We start from the raw sequence: 27,760 nt of genomic DNA on the forward strand, positions 1-27,760 counted from the left end.
TCTCTCAGTATCAGAACATCACAAGAAGTGTTCATGTACATTGTCTATTTCTTGTGGTACTTTTTGCTGATAATCCTGTGGTAGCTAGTAAATCCTACAATCAATACAGGTATTCTACAACTCATCGATTGTTATTTAAAATGTTGTATTCTTACACTGTTTACTCTGAGTAAGTCGTCTTCATTAATAATAAAGAACCCTGTGACATTAGTAAACAGGAGTATAAATCACACTGATCTCTTGGACAGTTTGTCAGGTGCTTGCAGGTCAGTATTTAAAACTCCACCGGGTTATGCGTTTAGTCAAACCGCCCTTGACGCCCAAAACGCCGTGTGCTGGCCCTGATGTTGTGATTTGTTACTCTGACAGCGAGGCATGGGATTACACGCCGCTTGTAAGCGCCGTAATCCCAGCTAATCTGGGATTCAGTTTCACTCTGCTCTGTGGACACAACCTCAGACCGGCGCTAAGAGGGAATATGGAAACACTGAGGGTCTCTCTGGGTTCAGGGTTTGTCTGATGAAGGATGTATCTGCTGGTCCTGGTCCAGGTCCTGCAGTCCGCTCTGTGGGGGGTCCACTCCTGTCCGGCTGTGTGTTCCTGCTCATATGGGACCGGAGGAAACGCAGAGCTCAGGTGCAAAGAGGCAGACTTTAGTCTCATCTGTGTGTGTGTGCTACTAATTTCAACACATGAAGCTAATTATAGACAATTAGATTTTATGATGAGATTTTTTTAAGCTCTTTGGGATCCAACATGGTCGTGCTGGTGTAACAAATGTCATATGTTGATTTGATCATATGAAATATTTAGTTATGTACGTATTTATCACTGAATGTCATGTTTTGGTTAATGGTGTTTAACATAGATAGAATCACGTGTTTTACAGCTTCATAAAGTTAATTTAAGATGAAGAGTCGAAGCATAAAATGACAAACACAATCTTCATGTACAGAGGATGAAGTACACTAGTCTGGATTAAAGATGCTAAATTGAAAGTTGAATTAACACATACTTAAAGGACCAATCTGTTAAATACCTACTGAGTGACATCATAAACTAACCTTACTATATCATCAAACATTAAGGAAACATGCTAAAGGAAACATTTTCTAATAAGCTCCAGCAGCAGAAAGCTGCTCAAACTAGGATCAATGTTGGAGATGCTTTAGAAAAATGGAGAGAGGTTAGAACGCAGAAAGCTCAACAGACCCATGCAGAGCTGGCTAAACACTGAAGCTACAGGCCAAACAGGACACTGAAGCTTCAGTGTTTAGTATTTTTTTTTGATAGTATTTTAAAATTAAACCCCACAATGACATATAGTTACATTTAACTTCTGTCACTTTTGATATTTTTTCATCGTTAACCCACTTCTCATGAAACAAGATGCAAGAAATTTCAGAGTGAGACTTGTACAGAACAGTTCTCAGAATGAGCTGCATGTGTGAACTCAAACAGCCAAATCTTTAACTGGGACTTTTACCTGACTTTCACCAAGTGGGAGTGTGCGGTGACGTTTATTCCCTGTGACTGGTGCATGACCGTGTGCATCTGACCTTTGTGACCTCCTTGCACGTCATTAATCTGCAGCATTATGTTTTCTGTTCACCAGTATGTTTGTGCATTTGTGATCTTTCACAAAGCTGACCTCCCAGCTCTGTGTTTCACGTCAGGTCGGTGCGGTGCAACGACCCCGAGATCTCAGCTGTTCCCGTTAACGTCCCTGCTGACACAGGCAAACTGCGTCTGGAGAAGACCCTGATCACCAGGGTGCCCCGGGCAGCCTTCTACAATCTGTCCGAGCTGCGCTTCCTGTGGCTGAACTACAACTCCATCGCTTCAATCCACCCCAGCAGCTTCGTCAACCTGAAGGCCCTGCGGGAGCTGCGCTTGGACGGGAACGTTCTCACATCATTCCCGTGGGAGGGACTCAGGGACATGCCCCGCCTCCAGACTCTTGGTCTCCATAACAACCGTCTGTCCAGCCTTCCTGCTCACGCTTCTTTGTTTCTCTCAAACATCACCTTCCTCGATCTTTCCAGCAACAGGTGTGACCAGGAACAAGCTGCTGATGTCAGGATAGATACAGGCGTACACGCTTATTTCAAAGATTTCTCTCTCTTCGACCATCAGGCTGACGGTGTTACCCGCTGAGCTGCTCGACCTTTGGTTTCCTCCTCCAGAACAACAGGGAGGAACAGTTCAAAGAAGGATCTTAGGTACAACCTGTGTGTAAGGTGAAACAATACATGGTACATATTCTATTGCTGTGAAAAGCAGATTCAACAATGTGTGAATATCTCTCCAGCTCAACACCATCAAGTATATCCTCAAACATTACATCTTGTACCGTCATGTCTTCAGATGCCATGTTTGTTGTCTGACTGTCTTGTAGCTAGTGTGCAGCACAAGGGAGGGCAGAGACTAAAAAAAAAGAAGTTTGACTATTCCACAGTTCATCTAGGCTATCGAATATGTCCGGTGATTTTGCAGACGTTCAATCCATTAAGACGATGATGTAACCCACTCAAATTGTCCTGGGTACACAGGTCTCCATGACAACCCTTGGTTGTGTGACTGCCAGATCTCCATGGTGATGTCCCTGTCCATGTCTCTGGGGAGTCCTTTGATCCTGATGGACCAGCTCTTGGTCTGCAGCCGGTCTGTGGATCAGTCGGGGACGCTGCTGAGTCAGTCGGAGTTGTCCCGCTGTATGAGACCGTCAATTCAGCCTGCAGCCACCAGGGTCATCTCTCCGCTGGGCAGCAACGTCATCCTGCGCTGTGAGGCCACCGGATACCCGACACCCACCCTGACCTGGATCAAAACCTCCGCCTACACAGGTGACTGATCCAGACCGTCTTTCAGTAGATAGTAAAGTTATGATAACATGAGCATCAGTTCCTTCATGTTTATGCATCTGGCTCTGTCTGCAGATTGCTGCAGAAACAACATGTTGGAGAACTCTGACCAGCTGCCCAGGATTATGGAAAGCTGTAAGTAATGCTAATTGATCTCTTTCACAATAATTTGGTTAAACATGCAAAAACACCTCAAAGTAAAACCATAATTTAACAGCACAGCAAACGACTCAATTTGACCCGAGACTGGTTTAAAAAACCTGCAAGACGCCTGAGGTCATATTCACGAAGCCTCCTAAGCACAAAGAGTTGCTCCTACTCAAAAACTTCTAGAATTTCCTCTTAAAGAAAGAATGTGCAACATTTTATAAATAAATCAGGTATATCCTGTGTAACAACATTCACATCTTCTAAAAGAAAGTGTCACACCTCGCCACCACACCTCCTCATTAAGATAAACGTTTCTGTCCCCTTCTAGCTCAAAGTTGGCCCGATATATTGCGCTGAGATGTTGCACTTTTTTTATCTTCAAGTCATGCAGGAATCTCCTCGGGTCGGGGTCCGCTGGTCGATCATCACCCTGAACGGATTATCATACAAGGACGCGGGGGAATATCGCTGCCAGGCGCGGAACATGGCGGGACTGACCGAAGCCCCCATCAAACTGAAGGTGGTCGGAGTCACTCAACTGTCCCGTCTCCCAAAGAGGAAGTACCTAAAGACCCCGCTCAAATTATCATCAAAATACAGGAGGCCAAACAGGACTCGGTCTACGACCAGCAGGCCCCTCGAGAAGGAGAACCAGATACTCCAGAACGTCACGCCTTTAAATTACAAGATCCAGACTGCTGCTAATCTGGTGTTCAAAGAGTTCCTCAAAGAAAAAAGGCAACAAGTCAACATAACAAATGACAAGAAATAGACTGAGACATTTATAAAGTCTATTTCAAAGTCTCGAGAGAATTCTCCTGCTGCGTTTGTTGTGTTCATCATCGGAGTGTAAATCTATTGTGTGTGAACCTTTAGCTTAAGAGTTTACAGACTTTGTTTGTGGACGTTTTGCATGCCCAAAACAAGCGTTGATGAGATATTCTGTAAGTTAAACTTGTTTATAGAAATACATCTTGGACATAAATTTGGTTGCAGCGTCTGTGATAATGTCTGAAAACCTTTGGATTCCTGTGGTTCAGATCCAGACGACAGAGAAACGACACCTTCCTGTTTACAAGAAGTACATAAAGTCCGCAGGGAGACGAGTCCCCGGGGTCATCCCTTCTCGGAGCCCCAGAGAGGACATTGAGTTTATGACGATCTCAAACGAACTTTTGCAAGACCCTGAGATACTTCTGCATTTCTTGACTGAAGTTTTCAATCAGGTGAAATCCTACGTAATAGGTCAAAGTCAAATTGGAACATTTTGGGAAAGCTGGAAATGGGATGGGAATATCATGAGATTTTGCAAACAGTTCCTGGTATCTTACAAAAGTTTCTCAGGATTACTCAGAAGGTTATGGGATATTGCAAAAGTCATTCTCCCAGAACTTCCTCTGGGACAATTATTTCTCTGATGTTGAAAATCTTTCTTGGATCTAACACAAGTTTAGGGATCTTACAAAAGTCTCTTGGGGTCTTAAAAAGTGTCTCTGGATTTTCCAAAAATGTCTGACATTTACAAGTTTATCTGTAACGAAATGTTTCTCCTGTTTGACAAAGGTTTTCTTCAAACTTCCAAAGTTTTCCAGAGACCTTTCAAATCTCCATTTTCCTGGAAAATAAAAAGTCCTTCTCCTCTTTGACAAAAAGGTCGATCTCTGTTGGCATCATATCTGTGACGCCATTAGACACAATCTGAGCCTGTCAGTAACAAAAACAACAACTTTTAGTGGGTGGACTTTGATCAGGGACGTTTCCTCTGATGGTTCACTTTGCAGCATTTACAGCTGCTTTACGACAGCAGGCCTATGCAATCAACTGGAGGAAATACAAAACCTCTGGACCCCGAGTCGTTTATAAATAGAGCTTAAGTTGAAAAATCCTGCAGTTATTTTTCTAAGTTAAGCGAAGAAAGTACTTGAAACAGAGAATGTCATCGCTCTCCGCAGGAGGTGAATGTGAAACTTTATCTCTGAACAGCAGTTTTTTATTTATATCCTCTTCTCTCACACTCATGAACTAAGCATGTGGTCAACATTCATCCTCCCTCAGTGGTCTGACGCGAAGAGTCCCATATTTCACAATGACATCAACGTTTTCATAATCACTACCACCTGACTCCGAGGGAGGATCTATGATTACAGTTTACATTTCCATATAAGTAGTGTCAGACAACTTAACGCGGGGAAACCGGCTCTTTTCCACGAATGCATTCTCAGTGGGGAGGTTTTCATTTCGGACACAAGAGAGGTAAGAGAAAGATTTATTGCTAAGCCTTGATGAAATGTAAAACCTTGGGGCCTTTTTCACAAAACTTTCTGAGTAGAAAGAGTCGCTCCGAGTGATGCAATTCTGGAAAATTCTGAGAAAAGTAGGAATTTCCATTTAAAGTTAGGACGAGACCCTTGTAAATAGACCCATAAAAAAGTTATTCACAGAGCATGGTAAGAGAGCTCCTGAGGTGAAACACTGTTGGGAGTAGTGAGGAGGACTCTTACGAGGCTGAATTTCTCAAGCTGAGGAGAAAACATAAAGACAGACAGAGAGATGGATAGATGACCACACAAACAGATACAGCTCTCTCTCTGAATACATTGTGTTTGACAGCAGGAGCCAGAAACACCTGGGATCAATCTGTCCCACAGCCAGTAGGTGGCATCATCAGATACATTTATTTAAGGTGTTACTGTCACTGTGAGGGTACACAGGGAATACAAGTTACTCGAGTATCCCTGTAGCTTTACGTGAGTATTTAAGAAACTTACATTTTACTCTGATACATTTTAACACAAACATCAAATATGCTATAAAAAATGATATTTGCAATGTATGCTTTCATTTCTTTCTTCTCAAACGTTGTTGTCACCCATCATCACTATAGTCATTCTCTTCCTTTCAGCGATCATGATAAACATCCTCGTGCACACTGTTCGCTGTTCTGCACAGGTCTCATCACCCTTTTCTTTTCTTCGGACAGAGTTGTGTTATCTGAAACAGACGTCCCTGTTGTCGTGTCTGTGTCTCGTGTTGTTACTCAGCGCAGGTCAAGGATGTGGAGCCGTAATGTTTATGAACTTCTAATCTCGGTGACACGAGCAAAGACAATAAAGATACAACATGAGGAAGAGGCTTAGGGTCAGGCTGGGGGCAAAAAGCTGATCAGCTGAAACCTCTTCAGCCTATTAGTGTCTGAAAAGAACAAACCTATCCATTTATCAAGCTCTGGTATCGTTTGAAATCAAGCCTTAATCTAAATGTAAAAAGTTGAGGCCAAAAAATGGAAGTGGCTGGTAGCCTCGTAGTTGGTGTGCGGAGGCTCTGCTCGTCCAGGTCGACTCTGGCCACTGTCCTATCTCTACAATAGAGACATAAAGAGCCCAAAAATAAACCTTAAAACAATTTGGGGTGTTTAATTAATTGGAAACAAACTGAATGGAGACACTTCTATACAGTACAGCAGCAGGTTTTTATAACTGTTCCACCTTAAAAAAGTGAATTAAACAGTACAATAACTTTCAACCTGGAGTATGGTGTCTGCTTGTTCAGAGCTTCCTGGTCACCTGTTTGCAGCACTTTGTAACTTTGGCAGTGGGCTGAGGTCATCCAGTTCACACGGCATCCTTCAGTTATAAAAAGACGCCCGTCTCGGTACGGTTTGGGCGAAGAGGAAGAGGGGAAAGTGCAGACGCACTCAGAGACCGTTGGCAGGTGCTAACGTGACTACGTGCTTTATCAGGTGCACAGTCGTCTAATCCCAGTTATGTCTTATGCTAACAATCAAATTAAAAACCAAAACTTGTCTGTGCAGCGGGCTGTGGCAGAGTCATAGTTATAGTTAGGCCTTCTTTGGGAGCCAAAACAACAGGAAGTTCTTTGGAAAGAACCATGGATCATTTTTAGCGTAAAGTATGAACAGGCCTTCCTTATTTAGACATGTTTTGCATTTAACCAGAAATCTGCTGTTCTACTGATTCTACTGATTATTACACAACATAATACAGGCTTTTTTTTTTGCCCATGTCACTCTGTTGCATCATGTTTAAGTTGACCAAAGAGCAAATGCAGAGTCATTTTAAAACAACAGACTTTTAACTCTGTGTGCATCCACTGTAAACAGGATCCGAACACTTTGAATTTAAATCACTGCCGTAGGGTTCACTTTTCTTTTTTTTAAAGCTACATGCATGTAGACGGAGAACAACATGTAGTTGTTCTGTCGCACATAATGTTGAACTTCAGCTGTTGATTTACAGGCAGATTGTTGATGTTTAACAAGAGGAGGCGTGTTAGCAGCACCAAGGACAGAATAAATCTCTCACTTGATCTGTCAAAGTCTCTCTGCTGGCTGACAGTCTCCCTCTCCTCACCTCTCCTCCTCTTTCTTCTCTCCACCCCTTAAACAGCTCAGAGGCAAGCTTTTGATCAGCTCACACTGCTAATCTAAAAACTGCTGGAGCCAAATCCTGCAGCTCTGACTTGGTGTCAGCTGAGGGGGGAAGTCGTGTTTTAGTCTGGAGAGCTTTGTCAGAGTTTGGACTCGTCATGGTGGAGAGCATGGACCTGGAGAAACAAGAGAAGCGTTACTGCATTAGCACTAAGCATGTTGGCATCATCTGTGGGATGCTGGCGGTGTGCTCTTTGGCTGTGGGCCTCGGGGTGGGTCTGTCCTGTTCAGACACAGACACATCCCCCCCTCCAACCCCATCGCCACCAGAGCCTACGCAGCCTCCGGCGCCTACGCAGCCTCCGGCGCCTACGCAGCCTCCGGCGCCTGACAGAGGCCCCTGCACGCCTTCAGCGGACGCCAGCGGGGACTGGAGTAACTTTCGTCTTCCTGAATACGTGAAGCCCGTCCACTACGACCTCCACCTGGAGCCCAACTTTGACGACGACACCTACAGCGGCACTGTTCAGGTCCACGTGGAGGTCACCAAGGCGACCCGCCACCTGTGGCTCCACATCAGGCAGACGTTTGTCAGCGCCCCACCCCGGCTGAGGATGCACTCGAGCCAAGGGGGCCAGAAGGAGATCGGGGTGAAACAATGCTTCGAATACAAAACACACGAGTATGTGGTGGTGGAGGCCACTGAGGAGCTGAAAGCCACCGGAGCAGGAGAGGTGTACGTGCTCAGCCTGGACTTCCAGGGCTGGCTTAACGGCTCCGTTGTTGGATTCTACAGGGTCATCTACAATGAGGAGGGGGTCCAAAAGTAAGTTCTCTACGGCGGCCTCATACATGTTATTTGCAGATACATTTTGGTTGTTCTGTCTGGACTCTGACTCACTCACCTCGTCATCTTAGGATAACAGCGCTGATAATTTATCAACCCAAACGTTCTCGTTATCACAGGAAGACAAAATAAATGAATGATATATGAATGCATGTCCGCTCAGGGCTTCCGTAGTTCTCTGATTTGATTAGATTCTGACGTAAAGAATGAACATAGAACACGTTTATGATAGTCTTTTCTTTTAAGAAATGCTGCTTACATTATGAATCCTATTGAGCATCTATTAGCAGTAAGACATTTAGACTATATTTGTATTGGAACTAAAATGCATTATGCAATTAAATGGTGTATTAAATGTATTGAGATAATGAAGAACAGGTTGTGTATCAGGAGTATTGAGCACATATACTCAATCTTAAACCAAAGTGTGACTGATTTTAACGTCAACATAAATTGTGTTAATCTGTCAGGTTGTGTTGAGTCTAATCTGAAATCTTTAAATTTACAGTAATTACAGAAACAGTTATCATTGTTGACAAATAAATCTCATCTTTTCTCGTTTAAGCTAAGAACCTTAGTTTAAGAAAAGTTGATCAAGACAATATTATTAAAAGGATGGAAATACAATATTTAACCCTTTACTTTTCATGTTCACCTTTAACAACATGAGGTGCAACAAAAAGGCTGACGAGTGATTCTCTTACTGAATCCACCATGTTGGACCTTTAATGTTTCTGTGCTTCTACTCTGGAGTCGCTGCGGTCCTAAATATTCTGACACATCTTTTCAGTTTAATCTTCGTCTTTGAACATTTGTCCATGTCGTATAAAAAAATTGGATCCCAAAAGAAGTGCTGAAGGGTAAAGAACCAGAACGTTCTCATCGACGCTTGAATGACTCACAACATAAAAAGCCATAAAACAGAATTGCATATAAAGTTTGTGCCGACTTCAATTGATTTTTATCAGAAGAAACAATCAGGCTGAAGTAGCTGATAAGAGGCCAGTTTGTTACTGTGGACTGAAACCCGAGCAGGTTTCTCTCTGGTGTCTGATGTAACAGTTCTGGTTATATTTTGTTCTTATAAATCACTAAATGTCAACACAGCATTTTCCTGACAGATCAAATAAATCATACCTGTTACGGAGCTAAGTTCATATTCTAGATCATTAACTCATAAATCATTCTCTGTTTAGTTTGGCACGTTTACTGTCTTTGTTATTCTTTGGAGCTTTATGATAAATGCTTAATTCTCGGCCTTTGATATGAACATTGACCTTTATCTCAGCTGTCACTGAAGTGTAACGCTTTAAATCAAAGGGGTGATACTGAGCTGTAAGCTCCAGGATGGGCAGGTCAGTGGGCAGATAAAATCCCTCTCAGTGTTTCTGCTTGTTAACTTCAGCTCGACCGCCAAAAACATTCACGGTTTTGATTGAATTGGAAAGTCCCTGATTGGAACCCAAACAGTTAATTGGCTCGTACAGATACAACAGTTTCCATCGTTTAGTAAGGTTAAGCTTCTCAATAATACCAACATCTGTCAGCTAAGGAAAGGTCCTCCGCTCTCTTGTCCTTTTTCATCTTTCACCCAACCATCTGGACATTCACTTGGTTTTTTTTTCCAATGGGTACTGAGTAATGAGAACTGGCTCGACTGAATCTGCCTTAACTGTTTGCCAAAGTTAGAAGTTGTTATTTCACAGGGAACAGCTGTGCTCAGCTTGGGTTCGTGTCAGTTATGATGGATTCTCTCTGTGATGCATGTTTGGACTTTTCAAACAGCCACAGTACAGTTTCTCAGCCCTCTTTGGTTCTGTTTGTCTGTGTTTTCCTTGGCTGGCTGAGTGGTGGATTAGGCTGCAGAACGTGAGATTAATTCAAGCCACACTTTAAGTCTTTGGGGAATTACAATGAATCAAAAGAGCTCTGAGTATCACTTTGTAGTTGGGGTTTGGGTGAAGATCTTCACTTTTATAGCAAACACTGCCCTGATTGAGTTCATTGGGTCTGCAGTGTTTGGTGCTTAATCATGAAAGCTCTGGACGTCAAGCTTCGTCAGGAACTGGTGCAGAGTATCATGGGTGGTCTCAATCACAAACCTTGTGTACAGCAAATATTTAAACAATTTAAGAATGAAAGAAAACTGTCTGTAAAAAGACTCAAGGTGTCTGTGCATTTCGTTATTTGATCACCAGGAAGATTGCAGCGACTGATCACGAGCCAACAGATGCTCGTAAGTCTTTCCCCTGCTTCGACGAGCCCAACAAGAAGGCCACCTACAAAGTCTCCATCACTCATCCAAAGGAGTATGGAGCGCTATCCAACATGCCGCCAGAGGTAGGACTCAAATCATAAAAAGTGTAGACTTTCACTTCAAAATCCTACAGAGCCAAGAATGTCTGATCGGCTTTCTCCAACCTGTGGGCAGATTACATTTGTTTCTCATGTGAGATCATCAGGCTGGACTGTGAGCAATGTTTTTTCAAGCCATCACTTGTAGTTTGTGTATCCACACATCACCTGCTGTGGTCGTAATATACTGATGCAATAGAAAAAAATCCTCTTGCTTTCCTAAAAAAAATCTCTGGATCAAGTCGTTTTACAGAAATCCTCCATCGCACCATGGTTTTTTTATGTCCTCCATTGTGCTATGCTAACAGCGGCACGGGTTATGATGCTCTACTTTCACTTAGGATTTGATGTGCTCACGTTTTTTTTTTGTTTTTTTTACTTGATGGAAGACGACACCTTGATATCCACACCTGAGCGGCATGGCATCCAGCGGAAGATATGTGAAGAGACAAAGAGTCTAACACAGACCCGACACCTTAACCCAAAGCTAACTCTTAGCACTGATAACTGATGCCGCTGTCAGCTGGTTTTCCAACACAAACAGCGGATGTCGCGGTACTAATGGACAGGCAAAGAGTGTATCCTCTTTCCGACCCGTCACGGCAGGAAAAGAACAGGATTAGAGTAATTGATTCAATTAATTATTGCCATGTTCTGTTTAAGTGGCTCTGAACACCAAAGCAAAAAGGAACTCACAGTCTGGAAGAAGACCGGACCGGCCCGAGCAGGATGTTGCAAAGATCACTTGCTGTAGTTTAGTGCCAACCAATCCCTCCATACTTTCACCTTCAGAAAGAAAAGCAACAGTCTGACCTCCACAGATACTCAGCCAATGACGGAGAGACAAGATTTACCTGCCACTCACAACGCAGACATCAGACTCAGGGTATTCGACTGATAGCATGTAATCTTACCGTAGGCTGTATATTAACATGGACAGCATGTCTCCGCCTCCATCCATGTTCCAAATGTGAAGCCAAAATACAAACATGACGGGCGCTGAGATAGTGATATCGCACCACTGATGTGATCAGAGGGGATCTGTCCGATGGAACCACAGAACCTTAAGGTGGTACAGTTTCAGGTCCGATTCTTGTGTCGCTTTGGAGCAGACATTCACAGTTATGGAGAGTCATTTACTCTGCTTATTTAGTAAAAGACTTTGCAGGAGTCACATTTATCAACAGATCTGCCAATCATGAAAAACAGGAAAAAATAATTACTAATTTTTGGGACTAAACCCAAAAGTTGGACCTACTCACAAATAAAACAAACAAACACTGAACAGCATGAAAATACTTGCAGAACTAATGAAATGGACAGCACAGGGGACAGAACTCGGACAGCTGAAGATCAGTACCAGATGTGGACAGATGCACTCAGACAGGACACCCAGACGCTCTAATATCAGAGCTGCGAACAGCCAAACCTCAAAGTGTGGTGACAGACTGTGATTTTGTGTGACAGGGTGGTTGTTAACCGTAAAACAGCTGTGATAGCAAAAACAATGGGATCATAGACAATTATGACCAAAAATGACATTACAGGTATAAGTTACTTCCAAGTAAATAAGTGGCGTCATGATGGGTTTGATAGCTCTAATGCTTAACAATAAGAAAGGATGGGGATGGAGAGGGGCATGGCCTGCTTGTCATTGTGTACTGTAAGTCAATGAAAGGAGTGTCATTGGTTGGGTAGTCAAAGAATAAAAAAGCCTCAAACTCCATCATCATGAGGAATCTTAAGAATGTACTTCTGTAAGCAGAAGAGGTGTGGCCATTAGCCAGCACCCTTCTACCCAATTTACGTCAGCAGCGCAGCTTGTTGGGGTCCCTCGGCTTGAAGGGGTAATTTGCCTGCAATTCTGTCCAACAGAAGAAGACAGAAAAACACACTGTAGTAATGTCAATAGTCAATGGTTCACATTTTAACAGCCCTGGAGCTCCAATCCTTTTCTGCTGCCCTTAAAGTCTCCAGCCATCTGTTGTGTTGTGACCTGCTGAATCTGGACAGAAACAATCACAAGGTAGATGTGTCACAACTCGGGCAGAAAACAGAGAAGAGGACCCGAATGCAGAAACAAAAATTATGTTTTTTAACTAAAAAACAAAAACTTACTATTCAAAACAAGAGAAAACCATGAGCACAAAACAAAGTAAATCCAGGAAGTAGAGAACACGGGGAAACAGCCAACTTCTAGAAAAGAACAAAAAAGAGGGTGAGGAAACACAGAGACGAAATAAACTAAATCAGACGCAGGTGGGACTGATGAGACAGGTGAGGACAATCAGAGTCATCAAGACAGGAGGGAAACACAGAGAGCAAAGAAGACAAGAGCAGAACACAGAGGACAAGTACAAAGTCAAACCTGGCACCCAAAACACAAGCTGAACCAGATGTTACAAAATAAAACAGGAAACACTAAACTAGGAAGCTAAAAACAGGAAATGAACTTACAGGCAACGTAGGAGGATACAAGGAAACACACTAAAGACTGAAGTAAACCACACTAGGAATCATTCATACACTAAAACAAGATGAAACACAGGAACAAAACCAAACGACAACCATGACAAGGTGGTGGGACATTACATTGGGATGGATTCGACTGAATCTCTGAAAACGTGAAAAAGTGAAAGTTCATAAACTCCCCTGAGCGCATGATGAGTCATCAGACATTTTAAACATTTCACAGGAAGAGACACATACAGGTATCTTGATGTAAACATACACACATAATGCTTTATTGAAATATACTTGTCTGGAACAAAATTGTGGATTTTTTTTTATAATTCTTATCGGGGACGACTGGCTCAAACTAAAGACTACCAATTGTGTAGACAAACATTTTGCCTGGGATACAAGCACACAACATGATTGAGCCTTTGCTCATACTTACTACTACTACAACCATTACTACTCATAACCCAGTTAGACGGGTGGAAGACAGGATTTGTCCCTTGTTAGCAGGGAAATAAAACAAAAGAGGAAGCCAGGTGTAGAGGACACACTTTAAATCCAAAAGCAAATGAATCAGTCTTGTTCCACTGTTTGACAGGCAGGGGGATCCACCCAACTTCACAGTCTGAGTGACATTCACATTAACCCATCTTCTGCCTCTCCAGGGACCCCCTAAGGAAGTGGCTGGCAAACTCAAGACCTCCTTTCAGATCTCTGTTCCCATGAGCACTTATTTGGTATGTTTTGCTGTGCACCAGTTTGACTTCGTGGAAAGAATTTCCGCCTCAGGAATTCCTGTGAGTTTACCATTATAGGTTTCTTTTAATACCATTATGTACATTGAGTAGTTAATGTTGACGCAATATCTCATTTGAGATTCACACTTCTGTATCCATGTTTTGTCTCCCTGATACAGCTGAGAATCTATGCTCAGCCAACTCAGTTGAAAACTGCAGAATACGCAGCCAACACAACCAAGGAAATCTTTGACTACTTTGAGGAATATTTCAACATGTCATACTCCATCCAAAAACTGGGTATGTTGAGACAAACTCTTTCTTTATCAAGGGGACCTCTCAAGACCCCACTTTGACAGGAACCTGTCTCATAAGCACACCCATCCACACTGTCATCATGGGCACACACAGGTCTGGGTTTTTTTTTGTTTTTTTCCAATGCCTCTGTTTTGAAATTATATTCTGGTTCTTATGCAGTTTGGTTTATTGTGTTAAACTCCAGAATTAGCAACAAAAAAAAGCTCAAAGTTTGGCTTCAGAGTAACTGATATGATGTAGGAGGCAGTGACGTGCGGTGACGTGCGGTGAGGTTCATGGCTGGAGCATAGACTGTAAGGAGAGGCACTGACTTTTTCAGAGTCAGATTTAAAAATATATGAACCCATTTATAGAGTATCTTAAATTCATCATTCAAGGAGCTTGCACAATGACTACTGGTTGTGTTTTACATCTCATATACACATTATTACACACGTAAAGACATAGTTGGCCATGGAAGAACGTTATTTTCATAACACAAGTCATACTCAGTAAGAATGAAACTGCGGCGTATTCGTGGCCTTTACTTGTAAATGAAGTCCCTTCGCCGATCCTTCTGGACAAAAAATATCCGTGACTTTGTTGTAAAAGTCCTCCTTATCTTCTTTTCATTTTAAAAGTCTCTCCGTCTCAATAGAGATTACTGCCAGGGATGAAACTTAGTTATTTTACGTCCCGTCGTATGAAGCTAACCTTTTAGCTTTTAGCATTGGTCTTCCATTATATATCAGTTCACGTTTTGACTGAAAGTCCAGTTTTGAAAAAGCTTTCATCTTTGATATAACATCTTCCCCTTCATTTTTGCAATCAGACAAAATCTGAAAACATACAAAGTCGGACTCCTGTAACGAACTTGATTATGAATAAAAGAAAAGTAACCAAGTATGAACTCTAGGCCTTATTAGCCTCACGCCCCTTGACGCACGCCCCCTTCGGTTGAGGCAGAGGTAGTGACTGTCTTACCTCGTGCTTTTTCAGTGCGGTTTTAGCTAGCTAGCTAGATGTCGATGGATGGCTTGATGGATGGATAGATAGTACCGGTAGATTTGTGAGGGATTGAAATGTTTTGAATCATACAGAAATTACATTTATTCCACAGATCAGTAGAAAAATATTCATATTTATTTTATTTGAGCATTGTTTTTGTTTTTTTAATGACAAGCCAACCCCTGACTGCACTTCTCTGGTAAGAGGTGACCCCCAAAACAGTGTCAGTGTCATTTCTCTTTACTTTTCATGTCCTGCACAAACTCAAGTCTACTCATCCTGCCTTTTGTGTAACCGCCTGCTGTCACTGATAATCATTTACAATTTACAAAAGTATTTACAACCATCATAAAATAAAGAAATCAATCGTCCTGATTGTTCTCTTAAGATTTCGTAGGTCATAAAGAGGAATCAATTATCTTAGTCTCTCAGATAAAAACTCCTGAAATAACAAATCCAACAGATTTAATGTTTAAATGCTCTCTGACCAAGGTGTTCACAGAAGCCTCTCCAGAATATAAAACAAGGGCAGCATGTGTCATCTGTTCTTGCCTTGTTTTTTTTTGCTCCTTACAGTTATTGTAAGTGTTAACTGGAGCTTATCATAACCTCAGCTCGGATCATAATCATTATTCACATGTTGTATTCCATCCTCTCTACAGAAGTGTTTTTGATCCACTCTATTTAATAACGTCATGAACATCACTGAGTTGTCTCCTAAAAGATGGTGCCTTACTAAACTTTAACACTGACCTTCCCGCACTCTGATCCAGATAAGATCGCCATCCCTGACTTTGGTACCGGTGCCATGGAGAACTGGGGCCTGATCACATACAGGGAAACCAACCTACTGTATGATGAGGACCAGTCGTCCTCCTACAACAAGCAGCGAGTGGCCAGCGTCATCGCCCACGAGCTGGTTCACCAGGTATCCCATCACTTATAACCTCCTCTCTTTTTTTATTGACGCATTTTATTGTCAAGGCTTTCAGAACTTTTTTCAGCATCCTGCAAGACAATAAAACTCTTGCTGGATTCTTTGACATGCCTGATGGGTGTTAGATAGCCCTAGAATGATTGTAGTTTCTTGCAGGTTTATCCAGTCATCTCACTGGTGCTTTGCTAAAAGCGTATCTTTAGACACTGATGGAAAGATTAAGAAGAGCGCAGAGTTCAGAAGTGTAAATGTTTAAAATCCTTTTACTGCTGAGTTTTTTTACGATATAATCCAGGAACATTTCTTTCCTTATATCGGCCGTTTCAAGTGATAAGAGATCAGAAGCTTTGAGCCAGTCAATAAAGTTTTATGAACTCTTAACAATGTACAAATAGTCTTTGGGACTAAACCGCTTTGATGAGGCGCATACACTGAACCAGAAACCTTATATTGTAAACAGACATTAAAAAGGTTAAGTTACGTAAGTGTTAAACATGCTGAGTTACTCTGTAGAGTCAAGGTTTATTGTGTCCAGTTTTGGTAATTAGCTTAATGGGGCACATTGTTTTGAAAATGGCCTCATTTCGATGTGATAATCGATGCATGTTATCCATAGCTCGGTGACAGTGAGCCGTGATGTAACAGTTCGTCACGAGGCTTAAAGCCCGCCTCAGCTTGTCCTTGGGTTGACTGAAAGTTAGGCTGTGCCTTCAACCCTTTACGGTATGTCTGACCATCAGCAGAAAACCGCCCTCTGTCTGGATGTTGGTAGTGTGCTGTGTTCAGGATGTTTCTACCACTGAGGGCCTGAAAAAACATAATGATAAGGTTGCATTGCAGCACGATGTGCAGAGTTGTTACCGATTTTTCAACAAGATAAGATAAACTTTATTATCCTTTTAGTTAAACGTTCTCTTTCCTCCAAGCTGCTTCTTCACACGAAACACTTGGCACAATGGATTATTGCATTTAGGAATAAACGTGACTCATTTTACCTGCTGAGCATGACACAGTACTTCTAATAGATAAGACAAGTAATTTACCTTTAGTCATTAAATCAGGTAAAGATGATGAGTCATTGACCTGAAGGACGGAAGTCAAATCCTAAAGTTAGAACGAGTTTTTAGTACGTTTTTGTTTCTCAGATTATACGTCAAAGACAGGTTAGCTGAACACAGTTTACAAAAACCTGTGTTGCATTTTTTTTTTTTTTTTAGACTGGCAGAGGACCGCTGCAGTGTTGTAGTACTTTGAATCGGTCATGGACTCAAGTCGGCTCCCGAGACCACTTTATGGAGGTCTTTTTTTGTCTCGGAATCGAAAGCCTTTCTACTCTGTCTTGTGTCGCCCCGGACTGGGCCGACTCTGGATTTTGAATGAAAACCACCACGATTGGCTGTTTTAACGTCCTAATTGTGATTACAAGGACATTTTTTAAAATTCTTTCATAATTTTTTTCCCGGCTGTAACCTTAATCTTATTTATTTAATTTAAAACCATTCAGGTTTTCAAGCATGTTTTTATTGGCTTTTACCATGACAACCTCTGGCAGGTTAACTTATTCCTCCCAGTGCTGCATGTAAAGAAATGTCTTCCTCTCAAACTCATATATGACGTGTTTCTCCAGTGGTTTGGAAACATCGTGACCATGGACTGGTGGGACGACCTCTGGCTAAACGAGGGCTTCGCCAGTTTCTTCGAGTACATCGGTGTGGAGAAAGCTGAGCCCACCTGGGGAATGGTGAGATATTCTTTCAAGGCACAACCCCCCCCCCCCCCCCCCCCCCCCCCTTCACCACCACCACCACAGTATTGATTATCCTGAGAGTAAACACTTGTGTTCTCTTGTGCTAATGCAGCGAGACATCATGATCATCAGTGACGTACTTCCCGTCATGGTCAACGACGCCCTCCTCTCCTCTCACCCCATTATCGTAGATGTTTCAACTCCCGCAGAGATCACCTCCGTGTTTGATGCCATCTCTTACAGCAAGGTACTAAACGGTCCCACACATTGAAAGTGTTAATGATCCGCCTCAAATACTGTTTGTAACAAACATGATCCATCTTTTTTTAAGGGAGCGTCCATACTCAGGATGCTGGAGGACTGGATGGGAAAAGAAATGTTCAGAGACGGCTGTCGGGTAAATCAAAGCAGATTAACAACGTTGATATAAAACAATGGATGTCCTTCTTCTGATTAAGATTCAGTAACGTTTCAAATTAATGATATATATTTGTTTTTTCCTCTATGCCCAGAAATATTTGAAAGACTACCACTTCAAGAACGCCAAAACAGCCAACTTCTGGGCGTCTCTTGCAGAGGTATGTTTTATTTTTCTTTCTGCTTTATACTTCAACTTTGGTGCAAAGCCTAAAAAAACAAAGAATACTAGTTAATTGTCCTGAAAGAGTAAAGGCCTTAAGAGTTATTGAAATTTAGGCCAAATAAGCAATGTTAGAGAACTGGCTCCCAACCTGGTGCCTTGGCCCCCCTTATAGGACGGCAAAGATCTCTCAGGGGACGAGAGGTTTTACTCTCTTAGACTTCACTGAAGACAAACAGTCAGAGTATGGGAGTCTATTGTTTTCCATTACTCTCCTTATTAGTAAGTTCAATTTATGTGAAATCATATTTTTGCAGGCATACTTCCTTTTAAAAGGAAGAGTAACTCAACAACACAAACAGCTTCGACCAAATAGGCAGGGGAAGATCTGCAACTTAAACGTTATCTATAAATTCAGCCAGTTACCAAGATGTGTCCTATTGGTTCAACATTCACACAAACAGATATAAAAGATTACAATGGGATTTCTTTTTACACAAATCTGCTAACGCTCAGACAATCTCAGTGCAAAGTGGAGCGATTTAAGAAAAAACGGTTCACAATCTAAAACCAATGATACATCTCACCTTTAGCTTTGTTTTTTTAAATCTTTGAGGGTTTACGATTGTTCCTCTCTGTGCACAGGTGAGCGCGTTGCCAGTTGCACAGGTAATGGATACTTGGACCAAACAGATGGGATACCCTGTTGTGGACCTGATAGTCTCAGAAACTAATGCCAAGTTGACCCAAAAGCGTTTCCTCCTGGATCCTAAAGCTAATGCCACCCAGCCTCCTTCACCTTTCGGGTCAGTGCAGATTCCCACCGACCACTTTCAAGACATTATTTAATGGATTCATTTCACTATAGGTGTGATTTCTGTTACAGGTACAAGTGGACAATTCCAGTGAAATTGCACTCAGTGAATACCGACAAAAATTTGTTGGAGATGTTTGATAAGGACACAAAAGGTACGACGGTCAAATTTAGTTTTATATGGAAACAATGAAAGCGATATTATCAGCACAGAAACATCAAACTGTTCATCAGAAGGTTTTCTTCCTTTTAACTGTGCTGGAGCAGAAAAGTGCATTTACACTCACCTTAGAATAAACTCTTATCATTGATTGTGTCGACTTTCAGAGCAAACTGTCAGGAACTACTCGGTCTCTGTGGACGGGCTGCTGAAGGTGAACAATGATCACGTCGGGTTCTACAGAGTCAACCATGACAGCAACACGTGGAACGCCATCGGTCAGCTGCTTCAGAGCAACCACTTGGTAAAACACACGTCCTCAGATGTGCACACACACCTTCTCCTTATTCATTTTGACAGTGGTTTTTTTTTTTTTTTCTGTCGGTCTCATTTGATGCTGTTGATGTTGCTAACCTTTTTCCTCTGCTGTGAAAAGAATGACGCTGAAGTGGTCGACGCTATAATTACCTTTTTTTTTAAGAACCAACGGGTGAACAGAAAACTTAATGAAGCAGTTGTATGACATGCACAGAGCTCACACTGGCCATGCACCTGTGACTGGATATAAACATCATTTCCCCTTCACCCTCATCCACTCATAACAGTACATGTTCCTGTTTATTTCTGGCTGCGTCCATGCATCGGCTCACTCGGTGTCATGCAGAGAGTCTAACCCTTTCATTAGACCACGTGAGCTATTCTTGCTTCATTACTGTTAGAAATGGACTGAATTGCCCCCCGGGGACGAATAAAGTTTTTTTTTAGTTTTTTTGAATTGGACTGATCACATATCTTTTGTTTCTCAAGATTTTCCAACTTCATTCTCAAAATGTCTTTCAAACCTTCGTGACTTTCCCACTGACGACCCTTCCATACATATATTTATGTTACAATGATGCTCGTCCTTTATTAGACAACTAAAAAACTGTTGACATAAACTTGTTGTTTCTGAACTGACATAAACGAAGCAGAAATTCAGCCGGCCAGCTTCTTCCCTTGTGTATAAAATCTGTTTAAGTGACGGACTAGAGTAAAGAAGAATGACATACTGTACTGACCGCTTATTTGAGCGCCTTATAAGTGTTTTTTAGATCACGGTCATTCAGTGTAAATTTACATACATTCATATATGCCATTTAAAGCTACAAGCTAACTAAATAGTCCTATCATTAGCCTGCTAACACAACAATGCAGCTCGAGACAAGGACACTTTATTCTTGTTTGATAACTTCTTTGTGCAAACCTGAGGGGGAAGGGGATGGAGGTGTGTCGCTGTAGGAGAGCGGAGGATTCAGTATGGCGGAGGTGTGGCCAAACAGCAGTTTGTTTAGGTTTCATTGCTGGTGCTCAGGGGCGACATCTACTGGATCAAAAAGTTTTATTTTCCTGTTGACACAGTTTCTCTCTCAAACAGGAGTTTGATCCAGCTGATCGAACCAGCTACATTGATGATGTCTTTGCTCTTGCAAGGTAAAAAATCTCACCCCAAAACACAAAACCTCTTCAGTCATATAAACCTGTTGGTAACAGTGTGTTATTTCACCTTTTAGGGCAAACGTTATAGATTACGGTAATGCCTTTAACCTCACCATGTACCTGAACAAAGAGAAAGACTACATCGCGTGGCAACGAGTGGCCTCCTCCATCGCCTACGTTCAGGACATGCTCTCAGCCAACGCTGGACTCTACCCAAAGTTTCAGGTAAAAGGACTGATGACTCCTCCTTTACTTATCTGTCAAACTTTGGAGAAAGAAAAGATCCTCTAAGCTTCATGTTGGTTTAACCATTTTTATGACCCTAACCCTTTTACGTATGTCAATTACCTGACCGTGCTTATAAAAAGTCCTGTTAGTCTTCTGGTTGATGGTTGTGGTCATTTTAACCATCCAAGTTGCAAAAACCAAGAATAAGCCAGAAGCTGAAGTTAAAGTTTTTTCTTTTCCACCAATACACCAAGATAAAATCCTCATGTTTGTTAATGTACTTGACAATAAAACTGACGTGTAGTGGTTCAATAGAAAGGACATTAAATGGAACAGGACCCGCCTTCATCCTTCATTCAAAAATGACCTGGTGTAGTAAGTTTCCCGTGTGCTCGACGAAAACACTGATCTAACTTATAACCAGAAAAGCTTTAAGATGTGTTAAAGATACTGACGGATCGCTCACAGAGAAGAGTGCATCATCAGCGTATACAGAAAGCTGATATATCTTTTAATGCCAGTCATCTGGCCTGTCAGAGAAGAAGACCCCAAAGCTGGATCATGTTAGACTTCTGATGGTTTTGACCTTTAGACAGTCCCAGATCAGCCTCTGAGGTTAGCCTACAGCATAACAAGCACAAAGAAGAACAAAGAAAGCTTTGCACATTGATTATTAGCTCGTGTCCCTTTTTCTTCTCAAAGTTAAGTCCATCATGATGCATTTATTGATATTTTAGTTAGATCAGTATCGCTCCTTGTTGTAGCTCAAGCACTGTGTTTTCCTTCCCAGAAACTTTTCAGAGAACACGTTCAAGTTATCTCCACAGAGCTCGGGTGGACGGATGAAGGGACGCAGACACAGAGGTACAGCAGGAACAGAGCCCAACACTGAAGATCTGTCCATTACAATATTCCTGATTTGAAACTTTTGTCACCATCTGTAACTTACTGTTGTACTTTAACTACATGGCAGGTTACTGAGGGAGACTGTCCTCAGTATTGCGTGTCAGATGGGAGATCAGGCAGCTCTGGATGAAGCCTCGCGCATCTTTGACCAGTGGATCTCTGGAGCTATCGGGTAAAACTGGGGTCAAAACTTCTTACGAGCATATAAGATAAGACAAGATATAACTTTATTGATCCTCAATGGGGAAACTCAGGTTTTGCAGCAGCAGCAGTATAGAAATCAAAAAGTCAAAAAACGAATAAAATAGTAACATAAATACAATTCCAAAAATAATAGAGGGGATATATACAGAGGACTATTCATAATGAGGTGAACTCAACAGGACAATGATGAAATTATGTGCTGTAAATGGCAATATTGAAGCACCCAAAGGCTCCACATCTGCAGGTTTTAGATGTTGGGGGTTTTTTTGTTTGCAGTGATGTAGCAGTGAACTTGAGGCTGCTGGTTTATCGATACGGTATGAAGAATTCAGGAACTGAAAAGAAGTGGGACACAATGTTCCAGAGGTACAAAGACTCGACTTTGGCTCAGGAGAAGGACAAGCTGCTGTACGGTCTGGCATCTGTGAACGACGTGAAACTCTTATACAAGTAAGTTTTTTTTTAAATAAAACATCTTGAGGACATTCTTCTTTTATATTTTCACCTGATAAGATAACTGGATTTCACATAGTGCAGATGTTGAGTCTGAGTTTAGAGCAGATGTGAAGCGAGGATGACACTTGTGTTCCGTCCAACAGGCTGCTGGAGGCGTCCAAAGATGAGAGTGTGGTGAGAAGTCAGGATCTGTTCACTCTGGTTCAGTATGTGGCTCGAAACCCACTGGGAAAGAGCATGGCCTGGGACTGGACCACGCTCAACTGGGAATACCTGGTCGACAGGTGAGTGCTCCGAGGCCGAGGTCGTGGACATCGCACAGCTGACGGGAACAGAATGAATGATTAAAATACATGTAGTCTATATTTACAGATTAATAGATGGAATAATCAATAATCAAGCAGCCTGGTGTGAACAACATCTCCCAAACATCCTGCAGATATCAGGAAGAGCTGTCTCCCAGCTGTCCTTGTTCTCTAAACAAAGCTGAACTGGATCAGGTCTGACTGACAGCAGCAACAGTGAATTTTCACATTTAATCAAGTAATTACAGAAATTCCACCACAACAAGCAAGCTGGTTTCATGTTGGTGTTCATACAGCTGAAGTCACTCGTCATGAAGCTTCTGTGTGACTTATTGTTGACAGTTAAACTGAGACGAGAAACAGGTGAGCCGACGCTCCTCATTAACCAAGAAAGGTCTGAGTTTATTCTGCAGACATCTGGAGGAGAGATTTTCATTTTGCTCACGATCAGAAAACACAATCGTCTCAGTTGTAAAAAATAAAAAAATAAAAATTCTAGAAAATGAATGGACCCCAAAAGTCGAGTCAATGTGTGCTCAGTACAGAATTCAATACGTCTTAAAATCTGAGTTACAACTTTAACATTTTAGAGTTTGAAGACCTTGTTTGGAACTGTTTCAGCAGATGTTTTTTGTCAACAATAGCGTCATGTTGTTTCTCATCTTTACTTTAACTTCAGTCTGCTGTAAAGAACAAATAAAGCCATAAAAGTTAGTGTAGTCTGTCCCTGAGACTGAATGAGACACAGACAACACGAGGTGTCTCCAGCTCATGAACATGAGTTTATATTTAAACTCTGACATAATCACCTGACTGACAAATGAATTCCAGGATGTGTTGATTAGACGACTATCACAGCCACACTGTGGAGTCAGCTGGAACACACACACACACGCACACACACACACACGCTGGCTGATAAAGATCAGGGCTGTTTCGCTGATAAAATGAAGCTCATAAACCCGAGTGATGAAGTCGTGGATGATAAGAAAGGACCAGAGGAACCGTTTCTATCTGTGAAGCAGGAACTTTAAAATAACATGTTCCACTTCATGTCAACACATTGAACTTTAACATGCTCTGTTACCATCATTCACTAAGCTTCATAAAGACTGATCATGTTTGGACTGACAGTAGAATAAATGTCAAACGAGTGAAGTCCAAAGTGTGTTTTTCGGGTCATGATGAACTCTGTTCTGTCTCAACAGGTACACCATCAACGACAGGAGCCTCGGCCGTCTATTGAGTCAAATCTCCAGCAACTACAACACAGAGCTGCAGCTGTGGAAGGTGAGCACTGGCCTTCAGATCTCTGTCCTACTTTACTCCCTCCTTTTTCACACGACAGTAAAGGTGCGGGATTAGTCAGTAAGCGTTTCCACAAATGTGTTCAAAGATATGGAAACATGGAAACATATATTCATGAGTGTAAACAATGCACTGATAGCCTAGCGGCTATGTTGCACGTCTCATGTTTAGAGACTGAACTCCTCATCGCAGCATCGGTGGGTCTGAATCCAACCTCATCTCTTTTGCTGCATGTCATCCCTAAATTTCATTTCCTGTCTCTCTTCAGCTGTTCTTTCCAAACACATGAAACAGCTCAAGAAAACACTTTAAAAAAATGGATCACATACTTTTTTTTATTTTTATTTTATTTAACCAGGTAATTAACCCATTCAAGATCTCTTTCACAAGGCTGACCTGGCCAAGAGGGCAGCAGCACACGTCATGATTAAAACAGTTTACAGACAATAAGTTAAGAAAAATGAACAGATCAGTTTACAGATAAAGTGTCGTGATGACAGGTTGCAGTTCAGACACACAGACACTTGGTCTGCATATGAACTGATCCCTGTGAGACTTTGTGGATCTCTAACCTGTGTACATATTTATGGATCTATCAACGCATTTCTCAAACTTTTTTTTGCATCAACAAACAGATTTCTGTCTCCATGAGTAGATCTGTTCTTCTCTCGCTGCAATAAAAAACTGCAGAGACATTAATCACACGTTAAAAAGGATTAACTGAAAACAAGTTTTAACAATAATGTAAAGTGTTTGTTTTAATTCATGCATATTCACTATTATATCCATGCAACCGTTTATACAATTATTTAAAATAAAACATCTGATAGAAAATCCAACATCCTCTAAAACTCTCACACTGATTCATTTACATATCTTTGATGAACCTCTTGTCTTCTGAAGCTGCTCATCATTTAGACACAAGAGACGGTTAAAGACCAGCCCTCAGGTTGATGATACGTTCACAGGATAGAGAACATGCACAGCTCTTTTCATGCTCTCTGGACCAAAAATCTTTCTGTTTGGCATAAAATCCCCCAAGACCACAATGACTCATACTGTTGCTGTCTCTGATGCAGAACAAAATAATTTATGAAGATCCATAAAAGCTTCTGATATCCGCCCTGACCCACATCCCTGCTGCACAGCTGTGCGCTCACTTCTCTGTGATTTCTTGTAATGTGTTTCTGCTCCTGCAGATGGAGCATTTCTTCCATCTAACACCTGATGCAGGCGCTGGTGAGATGTCCCGGAAGCAGGCGCTGGAGACAGTGAGGAACAACATCGAGTGGATAAGAGAGAATGAGAACGAGATCAGATTGTGGCTGGAGAACAACGTGGCCTAAACAGACAGAACGTCCAGGATGTTAGTGTTCCTTTCAAAGGGGACGAGATAACCATTTAATATTTGTGGTTCTTAATGACTGAGGAACAAAGAGCTTTGTTATTGTTCCAGTACATTGCTTTAGACAGCAGCTTCAGGATCACAAGGTGGTTCATGTGCCAAATCAAAGTACGTCCACTTGAAGTTTTTGTTTCTGCCGAGATAAAATGAAAACTCTGCGTCACACTGAAAATAACGTGACTCTATTTTATTGTGAGTGAACAACACCGTGCACCTGTAGCCTCCTCACCTGAGGAGCATTTCAGACAGTTAAGTTATTTTCTGTTTGCCACAGAGTTTTGATTTATTATTCATGGTATGTTCCTGCAACCTTTCACACCTTGAACAGGGTACCAGTCTATGTTTAACAGACGAAGGATTCCTACTGATATCCAGCTTTTTTTTTTTTTTTTTTAAGTAATATGCTTTTTTAAAATCCAGAAACAGAGATGGTAGAACAATCTCTTTAAAGCCACCAGACTCCAGTGAGTGATGTTTCTCTGTAGAGCTGCAGTGGGACTCAAAGAACAACAACCTGAGTCTGTCAAATGGTAAAAACCTGAACTTTTAGTGGACCGTGTTCAGATCACACTGCAGCCACTCGAGCCCGTCTCATTCCTGACAGCTGAAGCTACTCTCTACTGCAGAGCCTGATTATCACTGAGACATCAACAATAAGAAAAATACACTGCTCTTATCTCCATAAGCAGAAAACCACTACAAATACTACTTACTGTACATAATCTTCACGTGAACACAATGTACACATCAAGGGATTTCTCACATTGCTTCTTAAAGTCTGCAGACCAGAGTTTGATTTCTTCCCCTCTGTCTGTTATTAAGGTCATAATCAGACACATGGACATGTTTTATATCTATTTAATGTACATTTATCCGACAGTCCCAGAAAGTCCATCGCCATCACTCCTTGTACAAACCGTTTTTTAATGCAAGTTCTTTAATATTCTTTTTTTTTTTTTTTTTAATGAAAATCTTTTTGATATTTTTAATAAGTCTCGTTTACAAATGTTGTGTTGAATAATTATGACCAGAAATCTCAGCTCAAGCTTTTTCTCTGTCTGAGGTTATTCTGCCATGACTGCTTTGACTCTTCTGTGTTATTCTGATGATGATGATGATGATGATGTGCTCTTCCTGATCTTACCCTTGTTTCGTGTGCCTTTTGGTGTTGTAATGAAGGTGAAGAGTTCTCACTTGAATGATTTGTAATTAAATATCTTTGGTTTCTAAACTTTTAATTCATGGTGTGAAGTGAAGTGAGTCACATTACAGTGAAGTACTGTTAAATATGACAGCAAGTCTGTGCTATACTGCCCCACAGAGGCTAACCACAGTCACTACATAAAGGGTTAACATTAAAAAATGAGCATTAAGTAGTAAAAGGTATGAATGTATGCATGTGAGGTTGCAGTTGTTGTCATTTGGAGATTTTTAAGGCCAGAATCACATTTTTGACCCTGAAAATGAAAATACTGCACAGCTGTGAACGGCTCTTTCACCAATGCCAAAGGAAAGTGCAGTATTGACGTTGCTTTCCTTATATAATGATTTATTCTTTCTAATGAAGTATCTATATTAAACAAAATCTCAAAGTGAAGGTGCTCAGTGTGCAGCATCAGAAGGAGCCTGTTGAGGTGATTCGGGCGTCTGATCAGGATGCCTCCTGGTTGCTTTCAGGTCACATCCAGCTGGAGGGAGATAGATGTGGGGTAGATCCAGAGTTTTCTGAAGGGATTATATAGTATATCCCTTCTAGCCTGTGAATGCTCTAGGAGGAGCTGGAATGTGTTGCTGGGGAGACAGAAGACTGGGGCCTCTTGATTAGCCTGCTGCTATATGACCCGACCTCGGAGAAATGGAAGATGAATGTAAAATTGAGCATTTAAGACTGCATGTTATTACTTTTTAATTACATTTCACTGTTTTACCTATTCATCCATCTAGATATAAACTATTTGTTGATTACATTTTGCAACAATATCCTTATTTCATTTTCGTCACATTAGCCTCTTTTACAAACCTCCGTGAGAGTCAAAGTAATTATTTCAGGAACCCTGGAGTTTATCCTTTCACACTGTCTTGTCAGGGTTCAACATGAAGGGAGAGCGAAGTCTGCAAAATCACAATGT

General features: G+C 41.6%; 2 protein-coding genes across 3 annotated transcripts; both read left to right on the forward strand.

The window, feature by feature from the left end:
- The first annotated feature begins 301 nt into the window (after positions 1-301).
- On the forward strand, positions 302-4,150 carry lrit3b (leucine-rich repeat, immunoglobulin-like and transmembrane domains 3b). The gene is made up of 6 exons (XM_079370086.1): positions 302-636; positions 1,677-2,051; positions 2,137-2,222; positions 2,553-2,846; positions 2,940-2,999; positions 3,398-4,150. The coding sequence occupies exons 1-6, from the start codon at positions 527-529 to the stop codon at positions 3,784-3,786; spliced, it is 1,314 nt and encodes a 437-aa protein (XP_079226212.1). The 5' UTR covers positions 302-526; the 3' UTR covers positions 3,787-4,150.
- A 1,027-nt stretch (positions 4,151-5,177) lies between these two features.
- enpep (glutamyl aminopeptidase) lies at positions 5,178-27,596 on the forward strand. Of its 2 annotated transcripts, XM_079368969.1 has the most exons (21): positions 5,178-5,267; positions 7,421-8,227; positions 10,447-10,588; positions 13,729-13,860; positions 13,980-14,100; positions 15,879-16,033; positions 17,670-17,783; positions 17,902-18,036; positions 18,121-18,186; positions 18,302-18,367; positions 19,015-19,175; positions 19,256-19,338; positions 19,511-19,647; positions 20,758-20,813; positions 20,894-21,044; positions 21,838-21,911; positions 22,021-22,125; positions 22,434-22,607; positions 22,757-22,897; positions 24,127-24,208; positions 25,426-27,596. In XM_079368969.1, the coding sequence occupies exons 2-21, from the start codon at positions 7,560-7,562 to the stop codon at positions 25,570-25,572; spliced, it is 2,910 nt and encodes a 969-aa protein (XP_079225095.1). In that variant the 5' UTR covers positions 5,178-5,267; positions 7,421-7,559; the 3' UTR covers positions 25,573-27,596. The 2 variants fall into 2 exon arrangements, with proteins under 2 accessions (XP_079225095.1, XP_079225094.1); XM_079368968.1 differs by lacking the exon at positions 5,178-5,267 and having other exon boundaries at positions 7,372-8,227.
- The last annotated feature ends 164 nt before the right edge of the window (positions 27,597-27,760 follow it).

This window comes from Symphodus melops (genome assembly GCF_947650265.1).
Source record: "Symphodus melops genome assembly, chromosome: 19".
Classification (NCBI taxonomy): Eukaryota; Metazoa; Chordata; class Actinopteri; order Labriformes; family Labridae; genus Symphodus; species Symphodus melops.

Excerpts from the sequence above, each read along its gene's own strand:
- lrit3b (XM_079370086.1), top strand. The coding sequence starts at position 527 with ATGTATCTGCTGGTCCTGGTCCAGGTCCTGCAGTCCGCTCTGTGGGGG. Across the intron at positions 637-1,676 it reads GGAGGAAACGCAGAGCTCAG|GTCGGTGCGGTGCAACGACC; the intron begins GTGCAAAGAGGC and ends GTTTCACGTCAG. Across the intron at positions 2,052-2,136 it reads CTCGATCTTTCCAGCAACAG|GCTGACGGTGTTACCCGCTG; the intron begins GTGTGACCAGGA and ends TTCGACCATCAG.
- enpep (XM_079368969.1), top strand. The coding sequence starts at position 7,560 with ATGGTGGAGAGCATGGACCTGGAGAAACAAGAGAAGCGTTACTGCATT. Across the intron at positions 19,176-19,255 it reads CAGCCTCCTTCACCTTTCGG|GTACAAGTGGACAATTCCAG; the intron begins GTCAGTGCAGAT and ends TTTCTGTTACAG. Across the intron at positions 24,209-25,425 it reads CAGAGCTGCAGCTGTGGAAG|ATGGAGCATTTCTTCCATCT; the intron begins GTGAGCACTGGC and ends CTGCTCCTGCAG.